The 20405-nt window shown below is 35.6% G+C and overlaps 2 protein-coding genes across 2 annotated transcripts; both read left to right on the top strand.

Moving 5' to 3' along the window:
- Positions 1-6714: 6714 nt before the first annotated feature.
- KP1 (kinesin-like protein 1) lies at positions 6715-14958 on the top strand. The gene is made up of 18 exons (XM_089614929.1): positions 6715-6960; positions 7233-7445; positions 8684-8847; positions 8954-9100; positions 9887-10249; positions 10329-10397; positions 10493-10717; positions 10795-10876; positions 10956-11051; positions 11139-11318; positions 11394-11500; positions 11579-11759; positions 11862-12024; positions 12111-12364; positions 12747-12910; positions 13000-13200; positions 13901-14499; positions 14610-14958. The coding sequence occupies exons 2-18, from the start codon at positions 7280-7282 to the stop codon at positions 14767-14769; spliced, it is 3321 nt and encodes a 1106-aa protein (XP_089471055.1). The 5' UTR covers positions 6715-6960; positions 7233-7279; the 3' UTR covers positions 14770-14958.
- A 1721-nt stretch (positions 14959-16679) lies between these two features.
- On the top strand, positions 16680-18982 carry LOC149398827 (Got1/Sft2-like vescicle transport protein family). The gene is made up of 4 exons (XM_089614028.1): positions 16680-16967; positions 18047-18314; positions 18404-18508; positions 18620-18982. The coding sequence occupies exons 1-4, from the start codon at positions 16768-16770 to the stop codon at positions 18728-18730; spliced, it is 684 nt and encodes a 227-aa protein (XP_089470154.1). The 5' UTR covers positions 16680-16767; the 3' UTR covers positions 18731-18982.
- The last annotated feature ends 1423 nt before the right edge of the window (positions 18983-20405 follow it).

The raw sequence follows: 20405 nt of genomic DNA, 5'->3' as shown, positions 1-20405 counted from the left end.
CAAGCTGCCAACAAAGTCTGCAAACTCAAGAAGTCTATATACAGATTGAAGCAGTCGCCTCGAGCTTGGTTTGGGAAGTTCACTCACATGCTCAAACAATGCAACTACTCGCAAAGCCAAGCAGATCCTACGCTCTTCTCGAAAGTCTCAGCCTAAGGCGAAAACTCCATCCTCAGTGTTATGTAGATGACATAGTCATAACATGAGACGATCTCGAGGAAATCGCGAGATTGAAGAAGATCCTATCATTCGAGTTTGAAGTCAAAGATCTCGAAAATTTGCGACACTTTTTAGGTATGGAGGTCACTCGGTCTGAGAAAAACATCTCTGTATCTCAGCGAAAATACGCACTGGACCTCCTAAAAGACATGCATGTTCGATTGCAAACTAGCTGACACTCCAATGGATCTATATGTAAAGCTTGGAGCTCGCACAACTGAGGTCTTCACTGACAAATAAAGATTCTAGCATCTCGTGGAAAAACTCATCTACCTCACGCACACCAGACCCGACATCGGATTCTCAGTGAGTATGGTCAGTAGATTCATGAGTAACCCCCTAAAAAACCCACATGGAAGCTGTCATGAGAATTCTACAATACCTCAAATCTGTTCCAGGAACAGGTCTTTAGTGGTTCAAGAAAAGAAGTGGTCGAGGTATTGAAGTCTTCACAGACGTTGATTGGACGGGATATGTCTCATCTGGCATGTGTACCTATGTTTGAAGTAATCTTGTCACCTCGCGAAGCAATAAACAAACAATAGTTTATCGAAGGAGTGCTATATTTGGGGTGATTTTGTCACTATTGCCCAAATTTAATGTAGGAGTTTTATTCTTACGAAGATGCCTCATCAACTCTCGAGTAGATTTCTTTAGAGGCACCATTTTCAGTTGGTCTACACAGTTCAAGTTGTGTTATAATTTTGTTAATTTTATTTTTTATTTTATTTTTAGTAATTAGTAAAAAAACCAAAACCTAAGCACGCCCCCTTAAATTTGTATGTACTTTGTATTTTTTTTCTTTTTTGTTTATTTTGATCTCGTATGCCAATAATTTCTTTTGCAATAGTAGTTCCACCGTATCTCGAAGACAGAAGAGTGAAAATAAAACCAAAAGTTACGGTATATCATATGAATATTATTTATGAATGACATGAATCATATGATATATCAAATCAAATCAAACTTAAGTATATATATATATATATATATATATATATTATATATATATATATACACACACACACACACAAAGTTAAACTTTTTGCTCCTTGTGTTCCGTCTCTCTGAAGTAGGAACAAAACGAAAAAAGATTTAAAAAAAAAATGAACTAAAGGTCAAGTCTTTCTCTCTCTAAAGTGAAGAACGTCCATCCGATTCCGACCGTTCTCAAAACTCTCTCTCTCTTTCTCTCTCTAGAATATGAAAATGGAGTACCTGAGAGAGGAAGAGAACGTGGAGTACTCGGCCGATGGGTGTTGGAGTCTCCTTCTCCGACCGCCGCGTGGTCCTACGCCACCACATCATCGTCTCCGAGACAGACAAAAGTCCTCTCGTCGAGACCGTCGAAGCTTTCCTTAATCCGACCAGCACAGGGAAAGGACCCCCAAACGACCGATCGAGCCGTGCCGTACGAGGTTGTCGACCTCTGGTGGACCGGCCACGTCATCAACCGTGACGACCATGATGACGTGTACGTCTTTGCAAGCGAAGACCCTCTCGAGAAGAGCGTTCCGTTAGAACTCATGGATATATGGTGTTAGATGAGATCGAGGGTACAAGAGGCGAGTGAGAGTGGGTGAGCTCAAGAAGATGAGAGAAAAAGCTAGATCTTCTGATGGAAGAGCTCGAGAAGATAAAAGAGAAAGAAACTTCGACGATCGAAGAGCTCTCACACGAGGATAACAGAAAAAGTGCAGCGCAACTTGTCAGCTTTTTTAGGCAAGGTTGTCTATAAATCCGATTTTTTTTTTTTTTTTGTGAATGTAGGAGAAAAAGAGGCTTCACTAGCTAGAGAAATGCCAACTTTTTTGAAGCTCTGAAGATTAACTACATGACAATATGACATTAGTACTAGTGTGTGTCTCGTGATTCACACAGTTCTTGGATGATTTTTTTCGCGCCCATCATGGAGATCAATGACCATAGTATTACTTTTTTTTTTCTGCCGCAAGTTTCTCTCTTTCTTCAGGGTGGTAATTTTTTTTTTTTTTTTTTAGTTTTTAACTTGCTGTAATATTTAATTAGTGGAAGAAAGCAGATAGGTTTAATTAAGTGAACGGAGCCAGATTTTGCATTGAAAAAAAATTATTCAGGGGGCATATATGAAGAAAAAAAATCATATAATTTTCGGCTATTAGGCCAGTGAGTAGAACAATGATGGATTCTGATTAGAAAATCATATAATTTGTCATCTTGTTGACGTTAAGATTAAGCTTTTGAGATAGCTGTTTAGTTAGTCTCCCTTCTCATGGAGATCAATGACCATAGTACTAACCCACTATAAGTCACTTTGATACCCTTTCCTTTTTTCTGTTATAAGTCATTTCTAATAAAATCATTTTCAACTCAACCAACGCTAAATTGAACCTTTGATTTAATGTAGTTATTATTATAATTAAATCCACGACAATTGTTAAAATAGTTTCCTCATAGAACTCTTAATTTCTCATCTCTTGAACCTAGTTCACTTCTCTACATTACATTATATATTTAAGGAAAGCATCAAACTATAATGTAAAATTAAGAGTACTTAATAGCGCTGATGAACATCATTATTGTAAAATTAGATGTTTTGACCTAATCAACTGAATACTTAATGAATAATTATGTTAACCTATTAAGCTTAATTCGTGAAAGACGTCTTAGGCCATGGATCCATGAATTGAGCTAATAATAGGTTCCCGATAGTTCATGAGCTAGCCCGAACCTATCAATTTATTTGTTTTGAATGAATCTAATTTAAACTCGAACATTACTTCTCATTTTGATCGAACGTGTTACCTGACTCGTAAAGTACATGATCCATTGTTATAATCATGCTCTATTAGTTTCGACCTAGGTTCAAAATATCGTCGATATGTAGCTATATATCGGCGATACCTCGTTTTTTTTAAGAGTCTCGGTAAAATACCATCTATAATCGTTATTGTTTTATAAATATCGGTAAAATATATCGACTTGATTTTTCTCAATTGTTTTTCTTGTTTGTATCACTTTGTCGCCTCATATCTCCTTTGTCCACCGTTTTTCCAAACTTGGTTGAGTTCGTCAATGATTTTTAGTTTAGAAAACAATCATGGACAAAGTTTTCTAAATTTTGAACGAAAGCATTATACACGGAATTTCAAGAATTCGGCTAAATATTCCAGAATTTACCATTAAAATAGGCATTTATTTATCATATTTCAAAGTTTTTAGCATGCGTGAATCATATTATAGGTGACCCCAAATCATCATTTTTGGCATGCGTACGCTTTGTCTTATCGTCCCCCATATTAGTAATTCTTAGTAATCACTTATGTAATTCTAGTTTATCTCCTTTACTTTTAACGTCCAGAAAATATATGATGAGTAATGCCATAAGATGATAAGAAATCCCATAAGCTAATGACATATTGTAGAGAGGAATTAGTTACAAGCTTACAAGTGTGTTGATTTTCTAGTCACGCGTCAAGTAATTAATCATTTACATATGTCAGGATTATAAAATGAGATTTTATAGAGCTTGTAATTTGCAGCATAATGTGCCTTTGATAGTGCTCCATAAATTTCGCCAGAACTATATATATATATATATATATATATATATATATATATATATATATATATATATATATATATATTGAAGTTAAAAGTTAAATCTATGGTACAACTATTATTCGTCAGTGCAATAATTTGTGGAAATAAATGAAGTTAGAAAAAAGAACGAGAAGAAAATAGACAAAAAAGGAAGAAAGGGGTCCACTCGAAAAAATAATTAATCATAATAATAAGATGTTTTCTTTTTATGCGCTAATTGTCCATGAACTTTTATGATTTTGGCATTTTGGTTCCTAATTTTTTTCGGAACATCCTAGTCCTTAATCTATAAATTTAATAGCATTTGGTCCTTATTAAAATATATGATTTTATTAAAGAAATTCAAACACGTAAACAACTTAAAAAGTATTTACGCTATACATTTTTACACCTAAACAACTTAAAATATATTTACACCAATATTTTTTTTTCCAAAAAGAACCAAAATATAACAAATAATAGGTTATAGAACTAAGGACCAATATGCCAATCATAAAAGTTCAACCGCTATGATCAAAACCCTAAACGTTAATTATTATTAAACACAGTCATAGGAAATGAACTTTTTTTGACCCCATGTTATGTTACCATGTATGCCTAAATGTTTCAGTTTCTTTTTCCTAAATTAACTGTTGCAATTTTGACTATACACATGCTTGCAATAGAAGTCTTCTAGTCCCACACTTACTATGACGTAACATAATGAAAAAAAAAAAAGACCACAAGACAAAAGCCTCTTATTTGCAATCATTCAAATGCTTGGGATCCAACGTTCAGTAAAAGTGGACCATATATATTATCCTTTTGCCTCTTCCTTCATTTGAAAAACTAACACACATATATCATTAAAATGTGTATATATATGTACAAGTACAACGTCTATTTATTTTCATCCTTTGCCTTTATTCATCCAAGTGCTAACCACCTCCAACTATATAAATAGTGAAAAGTAAACTACTTTTCTTTCTTTATCAATGAGGGCCAAAAAATGGTCGTTTCGCTTTAATATTTTGACTGAGAAAATTAAATAATAATGTGTTGTTCCTTACTAATCACACTACAAAAATATAACCGTAGCCCCAAAACAAAACCAAACTTCTTTATCCAAGATTTTACATTTGCTTTGGCTTTCCCCGAAGGATTTTCATTACAAGTAAGAACCATAATCTTGCGTGTTAATGTCATTTCATGGATCTAACTCTTAATAGCGCACGTGACAATGCAAAGATGACTCAAGATGACTCTGATTATAAAAGGGCGAACCCAATATTTAACGACATCTAAAAATCTTAGGAAAGTTAATAAAAAAACGTATGAATAGTTGGCAAAGTTGTAATATCGTTTCTTTGTCGGACTTGAGAAGACCATGACTATGAAAGAGACGAACCCAATATCCCACGACCTCTAAGGACCCTTAGTATAGACAATAAAAATAAGGACAGTGTTCGTCGGTCTTGATCTTCTCTTCATCAAAAAGTCGATTTTCCTGTCTCCGTCACATGGAATGGATGAAAATATGCGCCTATGAGGGCACGTACGGATTTTTCTTGACGCGCGCTTTGGCACTCAACATTAGTCCGAGTAGCTTAGTGAGATGAGGGTGTCTCATCTCATCTCAAGATTGTAGAGAGAGGAAGTGGGGAGATAAAGAGAGAGATTTTTGTATAGGTTTCTCTAAGTTGGAAGCAACATACCCCAAATAAGGGTTCATAGGCTCAAGATTTAGAGCAACAATACGCTTTTAAAGTCGCTTCTAAACACTTCTCGCCATTTCGCGGGAGCTTTTTCCGGCGCCAAATTTTTGTTTTAGAAGCGGATTTAGAGGCGACATGTCGCTTCTAATTTTTAGAAGCGACTGACTTTTAGAAGGGACAAAGTCGCTTTAAAAATCGCTTCTAAATGTCATTTAGAAGTGACTTTTGTCGTTTCTAAAGACCGTTTTTTGTAGTAGTGATAGAAGGATGGCCTTGACTCGGTGGAAGACATGGAGGTTGGACGGATGGCCTGCTCCAACAAAAGAGCCTAATTTAGTAGATGACCTTACTTCGGTGAATCACTTTGATCACTCGGCAAAAACGCCTTCACCGGATGAGTCATTGGCTTTTGGCCATTAGCTATTGGAAACTCTTTTGGATAGGTCATTGACCATATTCTTTGTTCTTATGCTTTGAATTCGTTCATGCGATCCGAATAATATTTATCATTTTCTCTTGAAAGATCATTTTTCACCCATAAAAGATAATGGCGTAACATTGTGTCTTGTACATCCAAAACCATTTAGCAAGAGTGTTTTTGTATCTTTACTAAGAAAGTGTAATACATAAATTATATATGTATGTGACACGAGAAAAATTACACGAGAAAAAGTGTAATAGGGTTATTAAAAAAAAGAAAAAAAGAAAAAAGAAAAAAGAAGAAGCATAGGGTGTAATGCCATGATGTTAATCGGATTTTTCCCTTCTGTTCAACTTCAACAGCTAAAAATAGGTCTCTCTTGAAGAGAATTTATACACTTGGCATGACATGATCCGACTTTTCACCTAGGAGAGAAATTTTGTAAGAAGTCAATGTCACTCTATGTATATTCTACATTATTATATCCCAATATAATTTAATGTCCATATTTATTCCAAGTTCAAACCCATTCTTTCTCTCTGAGCATACATACTAATCAAGTGACATTACTATTTATCCCTTCCTTTGTTAAATTTAACAACACCCTTAATAAATTGCACTCACTCTTCTTGACACATGGATGTTATGTTCACAACACACTTTAATATATATATATATATATATATATATATTTTTTTTTTTAGAATATATATATATATATATATATATATATATATATATATATATATATATATATATATAACTTTGATATTAATTACCAAAACCAACGTTGCAATTTCAAACCTTTATATTTCTCTCTCTCAAACACAAAAGCATTTACTGAGCTTCTCTTACTTGAGAGAGAGAGAGAGAGAGAGAGAGAGAGAGAGAACACTTTAAAACTCACAAGAATCCCATTGCTTCACTTCTTCTTGTTCCAGTTTTTCTTTGGATGTCTCTCAAGATATCAGATCTCACTACTAATTAATGATGTTTATATTCATGTTGTGAAGCAGAATTCAATTACTAATAATCTCTTCAAAGGTGTGTTCTTCTTCTTTTCTAGTCATAGCCTCTCATATATATCTATGGCTTGGAAAATATGTTGCAGTAGTTTTTCTTTCACACTGATCTTTCTCTCATTATTCTTGCCTTTTTATTTTTATTTTTTTGGAAATATGAATATTTCGGATTGCTGTTTGTTAGATTTTCAATGTACGTGAATCAACCTGTATGGGTTTTTGTCGTATCGTACTTATTATTTTGTTTTGTTTTGACGTGTACTATTTTTTTATTATATTTATATTATTGAAAAGAGAGAAACTTTGAAAAAATAGAAGCGGCAAATTAAGAAATCAGAGAGATGCGAGAGGAGAACAATTTCAACTCAATATTCACATCTCCGACCAAGAATTTGAGAGGACCAAAGGCTTTGGTCTCAAACAATAATAAGAGTGAAGAAGAAAATGGTTACACTGAAGAGATCATCAATGACTATGAATTGGCTCACAGGAAAGCTGAAGAAGCAGGTAATTATATTTATATCACACACATTATTAAATTCTCCTTTTTGAGCTACTATTATTTTCCTTTTTGTTTTACCCCCCAAAAAAAATTAAAATATATATTACCATTCTTTTGCTGCAAAAATTCAAGGCAGTGAGTATGATCATGCATTGGAATATGAACAATATTTAAATCAAATTCAGTACTGTCTGTATTCTTGCACAGTGAATTTGTATATGTGTACAATATGCCATTTGTGATAAGCGTAAAAATTAATGTGTCATTCCGGGATAATTTATTGGTTTAATTTTTATTTTATTTTTGTATATAAATGCTTTTTTTTTTCTTTTTCTGTGGTGTTTAAATTTATTATTATATAGTTTGGGTCACACTCTCATCTCTCTTTAGGGTCTCCAAAAAAAAGGGGAAATTAAATACAACTTTTTTTAATTCAAAATTAAATACGACTAAGGTACATCATGATTCAGCTGTGGTACCAATTCCTAATCTCATGCCAATGTTGGTCCCACCAAGGTCCTTTGTAAATATATATGTTATTTACATTACCTTAAAAATAAGTAGTGAAGAACAAAAAAAAAAAATCTTTAGTTCTTGGTGGAGGGAATAAACATGATAGCCAATGATAACTATGAGCCTCTCATTTTCAACCACAAGATCCCTTTATTTTGCCGTGTTATTATATTGAAAAAAGAGCGTTACTTTGTGTAGGAAAAATAAAAATAAAATGTGCTGGAGAAATATTAATGATGTGATTTATCCTATTAAACTTGAAGGAAAAAAAAAAAAAAAAAAAGGGTTCAAGAGCTTATTATCATGTATATCTCTACCACTACTAGGTAGTTATTATTATCTCCACTAATTTGGACCACCCTTTTCCACTTAGGCACCAACATGATTTATAACACTTTATTGAAAGTTAAAAGACAATAAATTGAGTACAAGATTTTCTAAGACTTCTTTCTTTTGGAACAATAAAAAGCATGGTTGACAGCTTAAAATACGTGTACAATTCAAGAGTATTAGTATATCATGAAGTGCCTTTATTAGGATAATTTTAAATCACAACCCGCCAATAACAGATTTACCTTATTATTTAAAGGATCACAATTTTCTTTTAATTAATGGAATCTAAGCATGAACTAAAAATATGTCTTAATTTCAAATTAATATTTTTTTACACTTCCATGGAAAAATCCAATATATGATTGAATTGAATTGGTGTTAATTAATTAATTATTAGCCTCGAGAAGAAATCAAGCGGCGCAATGGCTGCGACAAATGGACCAAGGTGCATCGAAGAGTTTGTCGAAAGAACCCTCCGAAGAAGAGTTTTCACTCTCTCTTCGCAACGGCTTAATCCTCTGCAATGTTCTAAACAAAGTCAACCCCGGAGCCGTTTCAAAGGTCAACAAAAAAAAACTTCACTCCCTCACTTGTTATTTTCTTGTTCAAGGAAGTATTTATGTTCATTTTACTCACTAGGACTTTTTTTGGCAAAAAAAAAAAAAAGGTTGTGGAAAATCCGATAATCCCCGTCCAATCGCTAGAGGGTCCCGCGGCACAGTCCGCGATCCAGTACTTCGAGAACATGAGGAACTTCCTCGAGGCCGTCAAGAACATGAAGCTCTTGACTTTCGAAGCTTCCGATTTGGAAAAGGTAAGCTTTATCTTATGTCAAGATTTTTGTGTCTCCTTCTATGTCTATCCAATTAAATCATGACTCGTCATCACTGTCAATATTATTAAGAAATTTTGGCGCAAATAATCCCCAACCTTTTATGATAGTGGCGTTTTGGTCCCTAAACTTTTTTTTTTAAGCATTTTTGTCCTTAACCTATTGATTTTGTAGCATTTTGATCTTTTTTTTTTAAAAAGTGATAACCTATTTATCAAATTCAACACCAAATCAACTTAAATCATATTTACAAACTAAAATAACTTGTTATAATTTTAAAAAGTTAAAAAAAGTAACATACATAATGCTATAAAAATATAATATTGTCTAATTTTTTTAGTACTTTTAGGATCAAAATATGACGTAATAAATTTATTTTGTAAAATTAAAAATTTAATTTAGTATATAAACATGTTTTAAGTTTATAAAGTATATAATTTCATAAAATAAAATATATATATATATATTTTTAAAAAGGACCAAAACGCTACAAAATCAATAGGTTAGGAACCAAAATGCTTCAAAAAATAGTTTAAGGACTAAAATGCCACTATCATAAAAGGTTAGGGACTATTTGAGCTAAAAATCCTATTTTTAATAATAAAAAAAAAGCTAAAATTTTTTGATGTCATACTCATGTCATGATTTGATTTGAAGAGAAATAAAAAGAGAGGGAATTTGAATTCATTTCTCATTCCTTGTGCTCCAAGAAACACGATGAAATCGATCACGAACCTAAAATAATTTGAATTCTTTTCTCTTTTCTAGGGAGGATCTTCGAGCAAAGTCGTGGACTGTATATTGTGCCTAAAAGGGTTCTACGAATGGAAAGAAGCCGGCGGGATCGGGGTTTGGAGATACGGAGGAACGGTGAGGATCACGAATTTCCCGAAAGAATCTCCGTCGTCCTCGATTCTCGGGAGCGAGAGCAACGACGAGTCCCTTGACGAATCCGAATCGTCTCAATACGAGCACCTTTTGGAATTTATGCATTTCTCGGATGAGGTCTCTGCCGACGAATCGAGAACCGCCAATGTCTTGACTTTCCTCTTCGATCGCTTTGGGCTCGGGATTTTGCAGGCTTATCTCCGAGAGATCGACGATTTCGAAGAATTTCCTCTGAATGCAACGGTAGGTACGATTCGAACCAAGATTCGTGCCTCAAGGTACATAAGAAATTTTTTAATTCTAATATGGGGATATATTTCAGGTGATTGATACTTTGTTGAGTAAGGTAGTCAAGGATTTCTCTGCATTACTTGTGTCACAAGGCACCCAGGTACTTATTGGTGTGTGTGTTTTTTTTTTCTTTCTCGAAATATATATAAATATTGGAGTAAAAATGAATTTCCTTTCATTTTTCTTGTTTTTCAGCTTGGACTATTTCTGAAGAAAGTTTTGAAAGTAGACATTGGCTCTATTTCAAAATCTCAGTTCTTAGAGATCATTTCAAGATATCTCAAGCAGAGAACGAGTTTCGTTTCGAAAGATCTGTCCAAATTATGTATATGTGGAGGGAAGCGCGACATCGTTCGTGAGATTGTCACTGTCCCTTCTGCTCATTTTCAGATACTTGACAATCATCAAAACCAGCTTCAGGTATATTAATATAATACTCCACAATTGTTTAATTTTTTTTTTTCACATATATCTTACAAAATCAAAACTTGATTTAGGAGCTAAAATCATGTTTCTTAGAGAAGAGCCATGAAATAAATAAGGCACATTCAAAATGGGAAGAAGATCTCAGAAGGCTCGGTGAGAATCTACATATCAACTTGCTTGTGTTGCAAGGAATTGATGAACTTACACATAACATATTTATTTTTATTTTCAGTTCTTCATGTTAAGAATTTAGAAGTTTCCTCTAGCTCTTATCAGAAAGTTCTCGAAGAAAATCGCCAGCTGTACAATCAAGTCCAGGACCTCAAAGGTGATCTACTAATCTCATCAACATGCATAAAGTAATCAATTAATCAACAATGAGAGTATTTTTTTTTAATATAATTATTTTCCACAGGGACTATTAGAGTGTACTGTAGAGTGAGACCCTTCTTGAGAGGGCAATCAAACGGACAAACGACGGTCGATTATATCGGAGAAAACGGAAATATCATGATTGTGAATCCCCTAAAGCAAGGAAAAGATACAAGAAGAACATTCACCTTCAACAAAGTCTTTGCAACAAATGTCACACAAGGTATAGCTAATTAAATCACCTTTTATCCTTTATTTTTAATTAATTAAATCACTTTGTGTTATTATGTATGTGCAGAGCAAATATATGGAGATACTCAACCACTTGTAAGGTCTGTTCTTGATGGCTACAATGTCTGCATATTCGCTTATGGTCAAACGGGCTCAGGGAAAACTTACACAATGGTAAGTGAAAATATGATTTTTTTTTTCTTTTCTTTCTCATCATTTATCATATGGACTTTTTTAATTTTATTTTGGCAGAGCGGTCCGGATTTGATGACTGAAGACACTTGGGGAGTGAACTACCGAGCTCTACGCGATCTGTTTCAGATATCGAAAGAGAGAATGAGATTCACGAGGTACGAAGTTTCGGTGCAGATGATCGAGATATACAACGAGCAAGTAAGAGACTTGTTGGTCAGCGATGGCTCGACCAGAAGATATCCTTTTTTTTATTTTATTTGTTATTAGATCTTGATCAACATCATTAAAGTGTTATGTTTCCGAAAGATATTAATTTCGACGCCTTAACGAGTCCAAACATTGGAAATTCGAAACAATTCTCAATTGAACGGACTAAACGTACCCGACGCTTGCTTGGTTCCGGTCAAATGTACTCAAGATGTTCTTGATTTGATGAAAACCGGCCAAAAGAACCGCGCCGTTGGAGCCACAGCCTTAAACGAGCGAAGTAGTCGCTCTCACAGGTAAATTTATAAGGTCACGAGTTACCACATTCTATATTGAGATTTCAAATGTTCGACAAGTTTGTTTTTTTTCTTTCTTTTGGAAGTGTTTTGACAGTTCATGTACAAGGAAAAGAGTTGATTTCGGGGGCTATTCTACGGGGGTGTCTCCACTTAGTTGACTTGGCCGGGAGCGAGAGAGTTGACAAATCCGAGGCTGTTGGTGAGAGGCTAAAAGAAGCTCAATACATAAACCGATCGCTCTCGGCTCTCGGAGATGTCATTTCAGCTCTTGCTCAAAAGAGCACACACATTCCCTATAGAAACAGCAAACTCACTCAAGTCTTACAAGACTCTCTAGGTAATTAATTTTGTTTTATCTTTGAGATTTTTGTCCACAAGTCAGTCATAAATCTAATGCCACAAGACACACCTAACAATCAATACTTGGATTCAAGTGTTCAAGTGTCCAATATCGATCCTTAAATTGAGAATGCCGGTTTAACCTAGGAAAAATTATAGAAAACATCCATTTGATATAGTCAAAGTTGTAAGTTTTCAGCAAAATAGCTTAAGCTACATTGTCAAAAAAAAAAATTGAGATTGTCATTAAATTTTTCAACGCTGTATATAAGCAATTTACCACTTTGCCAAATACTTTACCTACATGGGGTCTAAAACATTATTGAAACCCGGTATTTGAACATTTTATTTATAAATTTTGGTGGACTTTTAACAATTAGGTGGACATGCCAAGACATTGATGTTCGTGCATATAAATCCGGAGGTCAACGCATTCGGAGAGACGATTAGTACGCTCAAGTTCGCCGAAAGAGTCGCTTGCATAGACCTCGGAGCTGCTAAATCCAATAAAGAAACCGGGGAAATCCAAGATTTAAAAGACGAGGTTTGTTCTTTTGAAATTGTTTTTCTAAATTCCTTGACACATAATACGTATCCGATCATCACCAATCGTGTGCTTCGTTTGCTGCGTAGATATCGAACCTCAAACAGGCCTTGGAGAGAAAAGAAGCCGAGCTAGAACAGTACAAAAGTGCGAGTATAAAACCCGCAATGGACTTCCAAAGGACAAGAGCTCTTTCGCCTTTTCGCTTGCCGAGACATGGTCTCAACACCAACACCACTTTGAAGCCTGGAATTTCTCATGTGTCCTTTGATGAACCTAAGATCTCTGAGGTGAGTCATGCAAATATCGAAATCTCAAGTGTCAATTCCATTGTGGAAATTACATGAGCTTCCTTTATTTAAAAAAAAGACATATTTCAAAATATATCAGTGCTCATTCTTATTTTTAAACTTCTCCCTTGTCACAATTTTTTGCTTACTTTTTTATACTATTTACAGTTTCATTAAACATTTTGTTAGATGTTTACACTATCTTATTTTTAAACTTCTCCCTTGTCACAATTTTTTGCTTACTTTTTTTTTTACTATTTACATTTTCATTAAACATTTTGTTAGATGTTTACAATTTCATTTAAAAGAAGGGTCTTTTAGCTATATAGCCGTTTGACTTATAACGTTTTGTATAATAACCAACTTTTTATAATTTTTTTGTAAATAGCCACCTCAACTAATTTACGGCACTCAGAAAAACAAAAAAAAAAAAAAAAAAAAAAAAAAACCAAAATAGGCGGGAATGTTTTTGGGTATTTTTGTCTTTTTAAGAGCCGTAAATAAGCTGAGGTGGCTATTTACAAAAATAATACAAAAAGTTGGCTATCTAGCAAATTATTAGACTTTCGGTGGCTTATTTGGCTAATTTTTTGTTAAAATAATGGCAAACTATTTACAATTTCATTTTGTTATATATGTAAAAAAAAATGTCCAACCCATTTGGAAAAAAAATTAACACTTTCTGTTTTCTAATTCTCAGCCTAGAAGTTGTTCCTCGGGGAAGCAAAGGAGATCGAGATTCCCATTTGGAGCATCCGAAAAGGAATCTCTCCCGAGAATGTCGCAGCTCTTACCCGAATCGACGAAACCGAGATCGCCGTCGCCTCCGATCCGAAGATCGATTTCGACAGAGAGAGGATGTTCCGTCACCAAGACCCGTCTCACTAGGCTCGATCAGAGCTCGGCCGAGAACAACCGACAACAATCTCCGATCATCTCCAGAGCCCCTTTTCCGGCCCGAGTCCACATCAGCAAGTTCGCCGCGGCTTCTTCGACTTCCAAGAGAGCTCAACAACAAGAAGAAGAAGAACAACACGAAGACGATCAGTTCAAGCAGGCTTTGAATGTGAGACAAGGCGGGATCAGAAAGGCCAAGACTACCGTTGAGAATTCGAACAAGGCAGCGAAGCTGATTAAGCAACACGGACAAGTCACGGCTCGGCTCCCGAAATCCGAGGCTGTTGCGATGACGGCGTTGCTGTCCGATCTCTGCGAGCCCGAAAACGAGCAGCTCGGTTTGGACTCGAGATTAAGGGCCCGGAAGAATTTCTCTAGAAACTCGCAGAATCATGAGCCAAGGTAATAACAAAAGACAATGATATTGGAAATGACTTTCTTATTATCTGATCTTAATTACTCACTCGAGATTAATGTGCTTTATTTTAAATAAATTCGATATATATATGTAGACAAGTTACTGTTGCGGCGGCGATTGATCCTCTGATGGCGGGGAAGCTCGAAAAAAAGCCGTCGAAAGTCAATGGCAATAACAATAATGTCACTATTACGGTACCTGATTTCCGAAGAAGCCGGTCAACACCTCGCGGGAAAATTTTCATGTTGCCTTGAGGAGCAAGTTACTTTGTCATGCTTTGAAGTTGAGAAAGAAAGGAAAAAATAAAGTTTAATTTGTTTCTCTTATCTGTATAGTCAATGCTAATATTGTTCGTGCTTTGTTGACAAATTTTTGATGCATAGTTTTTATTATTATTATGTATTTTTATATTATCATCCACCATATGGTTGCTATGCATATTATATATATATATATATATATATATATATATATATATATATATAATATATATATATATATAAAAAATGATTGCATTTTAACTTTGAACGCCTTTTTTTGGTCTAACATTTAGAACCGGCCGTGGTTTGATCTAGGGTCAAACCCGATAACCGTACGTAGGTTGAGATTTGGTGGTCTTCTTTCTACTCTTGCCATCCTTGCCTCGTCGGAAAGAAGTTTCCGATTCCTCGTTGCCTCGTCAATACTTCATCCTCACGTTCTCCGTGTTATTCGTACTCGTCGTGTCTTTCATGTCCCTCGTGTTCTTCATGGTCTTCGTGTTTTCCACGTTCTTCTCATTCTTTGTGTTCGTCGTGTTCAACAAGAAAAGTGAACTTGGGGGACGCGGAGGAATTTCTCCAGACGTGCGCTTTGACACTCAACATTAGTCGAAGTGGAGGTTTAAAGTCCCATCTCGAGTATCGAGAGAGTAAAATGTCTCTAGTGAGAGAGAGTGAGGCGAGAGACATGAATGGGTTTTTTAAGTTTAGAAAGGCTTATCTTGTGTTGTGAGTGGAAGGGCGGTATTTATAGCACTTGGGCCAAGAAATGGTCGTGGGATTCTTTTGGTCACAAGATGGCCGAATGGTGACCTTGAGGTGTTGGCCGAGTGGTTGGCTTTGGGCGAGAGGTGCTGGTCGGGTTGTTGGGCGCGAGGCATGGCCGAGTTGTTGTGACATGGCCTTGACCGAGTGGATCTTGCACGGGCGACGCTCGGTTCTTGGCCGACGCTCTCTCCGAGACACCCAGAATAGAGACAAATTGTGGTAGGCCTAGATAGTTCTATTGGCCGACGCTCTCTCCGAGACACCCAGAATAGAGACAAGATCTGATCGAGTGGTCGTCTCCACATTTGGGCTGAACTTCATCGAGGAGTTTTGGGAAATTAATAAGTTGCCAAAACGCAGAAGAATAGAGCTCAAGAACGTGCTTAATCGTGGTGATATCTCCCCTAGATGCTCGGCAAAAAGGAGAGAGTTGTCGGCGAAAAATAAATGATCGATACGAGGAGTGCCCCGCGAGCACGCAAAACCTCGGTGTGTGAGTTAATGCTAAAGGAAAAGGCCGGAGAAGAGATAAAATCGCCAATCACTCTTCTCCAACGCTCACTGAACCCCATGCTCCTCTTCATAACATCGACAAATCTTCACTCGATCGACGCGATCATACACCTTGCTCATATATAGCTTAAGGCTAACCCAACCATTGTGACCATTGGTTCGTAGTGAGTTCGAAAGAGACAATGATGTTATCCGTGATGAGACGCCTTAGAACGAAAGCGCTCTGGTTATGAGAAACAAGCGGATCGAAAAAAAAAATTAAGTCTATCCACAAGTGTTTTTGTGACAATTTTATAGATCACATTGCACAGACTAATATGCCTAAAATCTTTCGGCGATCGTGACAATTTAAGACGACGATTTCTGAATGCTCCTCGCACCATCTGCCTTCTTCGTCTTCTAATGTTTGTAGTATTGCAAATTAATAAATATTAGGGATTGTTGAAATAAAAATGTTTTGGCCGATATGTTAGGGATTAAGTTTGAAAGTAGGATACGTGAGAAACTTGACTTCCTTGTTCTAAATGTATACAATAAATCAATCAAACAGAAAAACGTTTCGACAAAGACACTTCCAAAATCAAATTCAATAAAAGAAAAAGAAACGTTCATCGCTTTCAGGACTTGGTTGATGAAAAAAAAGGAAAGAAAAAAAAAAAAAAAAAAAAAATCCCTGTCAAGAAGGAAAGGAAAAAAAGGAGTAGAGGAGCGATGCAAATGGCACAAGCGTGGTTCTCTCAGGGCGTCAATGGCGGCGAGGCCTCCTCAGAGAAGCCTTCTTCTTCTCTGCTCTCTGATTGGAACTCCTACGCCGCTTCTCAGTCCGACGAACCATCTTCTCTCGCTCTCGGCTTTGATCTCGAATCCGCCGTCCGTACAGCCAACGACACCGTCTCCGGCACTTTCTCTGTGTAAGCCTTAACCTCTCCGATGTCCGATCACGTCTTTGTTTTCACGCGTCTTTAGGTCGATTTCATTGAATTCTCGTTCTTAGGGCTTTTGGTGCTAAGAGAAATTCCAACAAGTTTTTTTTTTTTCCTGTAATGATGACTTGCGATCTGGTAAATTAGTTCAAATATCTTTAATGTTTTGAACAATTTAATGTCTATACAACTTATCAAGAGTTGATACTGATACTCATACTTCGTGCTTGAAAATTGTTCAATTGAATCAAAGCTTTCTCAGCTAAGAGAATCCCAATTTACGTGTAACTATGTCGATCTCATTGATTTTCCATTCTTAGGGCTTTTGGTGCTATGAGTGCTTGCGATCTGGTAAATCAATTGGAATGTGTTCATGCTCGAGAACTTTGCAAACTTTAGGTGATTCGAAGAAGATAAAAAAAACGGAACTGAGAATTGAAGCAGAGCTCTCTCAGCTAAAAGATTCTTAATTTGCATCTTTGTAGTTTGTAGGCAAGCTAGGAAAGTAGTGATGATAAACATGAACTCGTGGCTTTCTAGGTTGAGTTTACATGGAATCTATGAAATTAAGAATCTCACTTTCAATGAGCTTAGGAAGTGTTCCTAGTTCTCTTGTGCCTAGTTTCACCATAAATCTTCAAAAAGAAGAAAACAAGAAGTTTCACCATAAAACTTCACGCGCAGTCATTTTAGGCTCCGGCGGTTGATTCAACAAGTTATCGGAAACCAAGAAAACCCTCTGATAATGCTATATATATACTTAGAATTTCATGTGTATGTATCAAGATTTGGTAATTATATTCATTTCCCGTACTTAAGTTGTGTTCATGCTGGAAAAAATTGGACTCTTATCTCCGTAAACTTAGCTTCTTTGTACTGAAGTAGAACTGCAGTTGATTTTCCCAAAAAAAATAAAGGTAGAATAGAATAGAAGAAAAAATCTTTCCCGGCCAAAAGATTCGTAATTCTACACATGAAATCCCTAAGGAAAGTCAGGTATAGTGAGGATTGTGAGAACTCATGGAATTGATGAGTCATTCATTCATGTTTTCTGTTGTGATCATTAGGGTCTCTAAAGGGGTAAGAGAGATTCCGGGGAGCTTGCAATCGGCAACGAGCGGCGTTCCGTCGGGGAAATCTCTCATGTACTTTGGGCTTCTCTTAGCGAGCGGCGTGTTCTTCGTCTTCATCGCCTTCACTATGTTCCTTCCGGTGATGGTTCTCATGCCCCAGAAATTCGCAATCTGCTTCACCATCGGATGCGCATTCATCATCGGATCGTTCTTCGCGCTCAAGGGACCCAAGACTCAGCTCGCCCACATGTCGTCAAAAGAGGTGCCTTTTGTTTAATTACCCGAGAATTTAGTATTGCTTGGTTCCGATCTCTTTAACATTTTTCGTGTGATCTGTAATGTGTAATGCAGAGACTTCCTTTCACATTGGTGTTCTTGGGAAGTATGATCGGTACAATTTATGTTTCCATGGTGCTTCATAGCTACATTCTCTCTGTGGCCTTCTCTGTAATACAGGTACTCATTATCTTCGTGGTCCTGTCTGAATGATGAGAAGTAGTTTGACTGTGAAGTCCATAGTATTTTACAAAGGATATCTTTTTTGAGGGGTGCTTTTATAATTTTCAGGTTGTTTCGCTCGGATACTACGCTTTTTCTTACTTTCCCGGTGGGTCTACGGGTTTAAGATTTCTTACTTCGACGCTAACTTCAACAGTCATGGGATGTTTTGGGAGGTGAGTTGACCTTTTCCTCTGTATATTTCTCTCTTGAGATGTGAGATTTTGTTTTTTTTCTGATGTAACGGGCCTTTGGGATGGTCTGAAAAGATGTCGCTGATTGTTGCTACGAAACGATATATAGTCAATGTATTGAGTCTCTCTCTCTCCTGATATATGTTATCCTTAGAAACTTACTGCGAAAGAACAATGAACTTTGTTTTTCAGTAGAACCTGGTGGATGATCGATTTCGATTCTCTTACCTATTTTCCATGTGATGATAATCAATCCTTGAAAGTCATAATCGTTTCTCATTACGTATGTTTCATCGGCTTAAATAACTATTTCATCCTATAACTTAAACATTCGAAGTAGAAAAGAAAAAAATATATGCAAAGGCTTATTATGCTAAGAGAGAAACAAGGTGAAGAGTTGTTATTTTTCTACTAGGAGAGAATGACAGAATGCATGGGACAATATTGAGATACTTTAAAAAAAATCTCATCTATTCAATTGCAATTTCAGCTTCAGTTTATTATTATTATTATTATTATTATAAAGCAGCTGAAAGATTAAAATAAAGGGTTTATAAATGAAAGCTTAGGATAGTCCGAAGCAAAGTACATGAGGAATTCCACAAATATCTTGATGGGAATGGTGATTCCCTGATATCTCAAATTTTCAAAGATTAGTATCTAATCTTTCAAGAAAAAAAAATTCAGATGAGTTTGCCAATATTCAAATAAAATTAGGAGAATTATACGCAGCGAAGTAAGAGTAAATAATTTGCTTGATTTTATATTTTTATATTTTTCAAAAAAATAAAGTAAAAGACATATTTAAGAGTGTATATTTACAAACATGTAATTAATAACATATAGCTAATATGAAAAATTCTTCACTAGTAGTTACATATTTGTAACTGAACACATCTTTCTTTTTTGAAAAATAAAATAAAAATATGGAATAAGCCATCTATTTACTCTTATTGGTGTCCAAACTCTTAAAATTAGTTAAATACGGATATTATGTTATTTATTGAGAGTATCATGTAGATATTCTCTAATATCATATTTATAGAATAGTATCTCTTATTGTGATAAATAAATAATATATTAATGATGTTATTTATTGAGAATATCATGAAGATATTCTGTATCAATTAGTTACCTGATTATTATATTCTAAAGTGAAAATCAAATAAATATCATATATGAACTAGATATTTTATTTATTAAAGTATCTACAAAATATTTAATTATTTATATTCATAGAATACATATGTCACATTAATTAGAATAAGATCAAAGGAAACCAGGAAAGTGCATATTATATTTTGAGTACGCTAGAAAGCTATAAATAAGGGGGCTTGGAGTAGTGCAAAATCGCCTATTCAGCCTATTCCACTCTTGGAATTTCGGCAATCCTCTCCCCCCTAATCTTGGACATTTTCCTTCATTCCTTAAGTTTGAAAATTTGTTCATACCACCTCCCAAAGAAAAAAAGAATTATTCCAACACCTTGTTGGAGTAATAAGTGAGAAATGAGTTGGCTCCCACCTTGGTCTCCTTCCGGAGATTACATCTTGAAAGATTGTGGTATCGATCAACGGACGAGCAACCGAGGAGCTCGAAAGCTTGGAGATCCAAAGATCCAAAGAGCAAAGAATCGCCAAGGAGTCTGAGAGCTTGAAGAT

This window comes from Urtica dioica, chromosome 5 (assembly GCF_054948205.1).
Source record: "Urtica dioica subsp. dioica isolate 48M chromosome 5, U.dioica_male_clone48M_v1_H2, whole genome shotgun sequence".
In the NCBI taxonomy this organism is placed as follows: domain Eukaryota; kingdom Viridiplantae; phylum Streptophyta; class Magnoliopsida; order Rosales; family Urticaceae; genus Urtica; species Urtica dioica.
This window is presented reverse-complemented; position numbering and strand designations above follow the sequence as displayed.

Bases quoted from the DNA above. Each gene is read 5' to 3' on its own strand.
- KP1 (XM_089614929.1), top strand. From the start codon at position 7,280: ATGCGAGAGGAGAACAATTTCAACTCAATATTCACATCTCCGACCAAG. The intron at 11,052-11,138 runs GTGATCTACTAA...TATTTTCCACAG, and splicing joins TCAAGTCCAGGACCTCAAAG to GGACTATTAGAGTGTACTGT. The intron at 11,501-11,578 runs GTAAGTGAAAAT...TTATTTTGGCAG, and splicing joins CAGGGAAAACTTACACAATG to AGCGGTCCGGATTTGATGAC.
- LOC149398827 (XM_089614028.1), top strand. From the start codon at position 16,768: ATGCAAATGGCACAAGCGTGGTTCTCTCAGGGCGTCAATGGCGGCGAG. The intron at 16,968-18,046 runs GTAAGCCTTAAC...TGTGATCATTAG, and splicing joins GTCTCCGGCACTTTCTCTGT to GGTCTCTAAAGGGGTAAGAG. The intron at 18,315-18,403 runs GTGCCTTTTGTT...TGTGTAATGCAG, and splicing joins CCCACATGTCGTCAAAAGAG to AGACTTCCTTTCACATTGGT.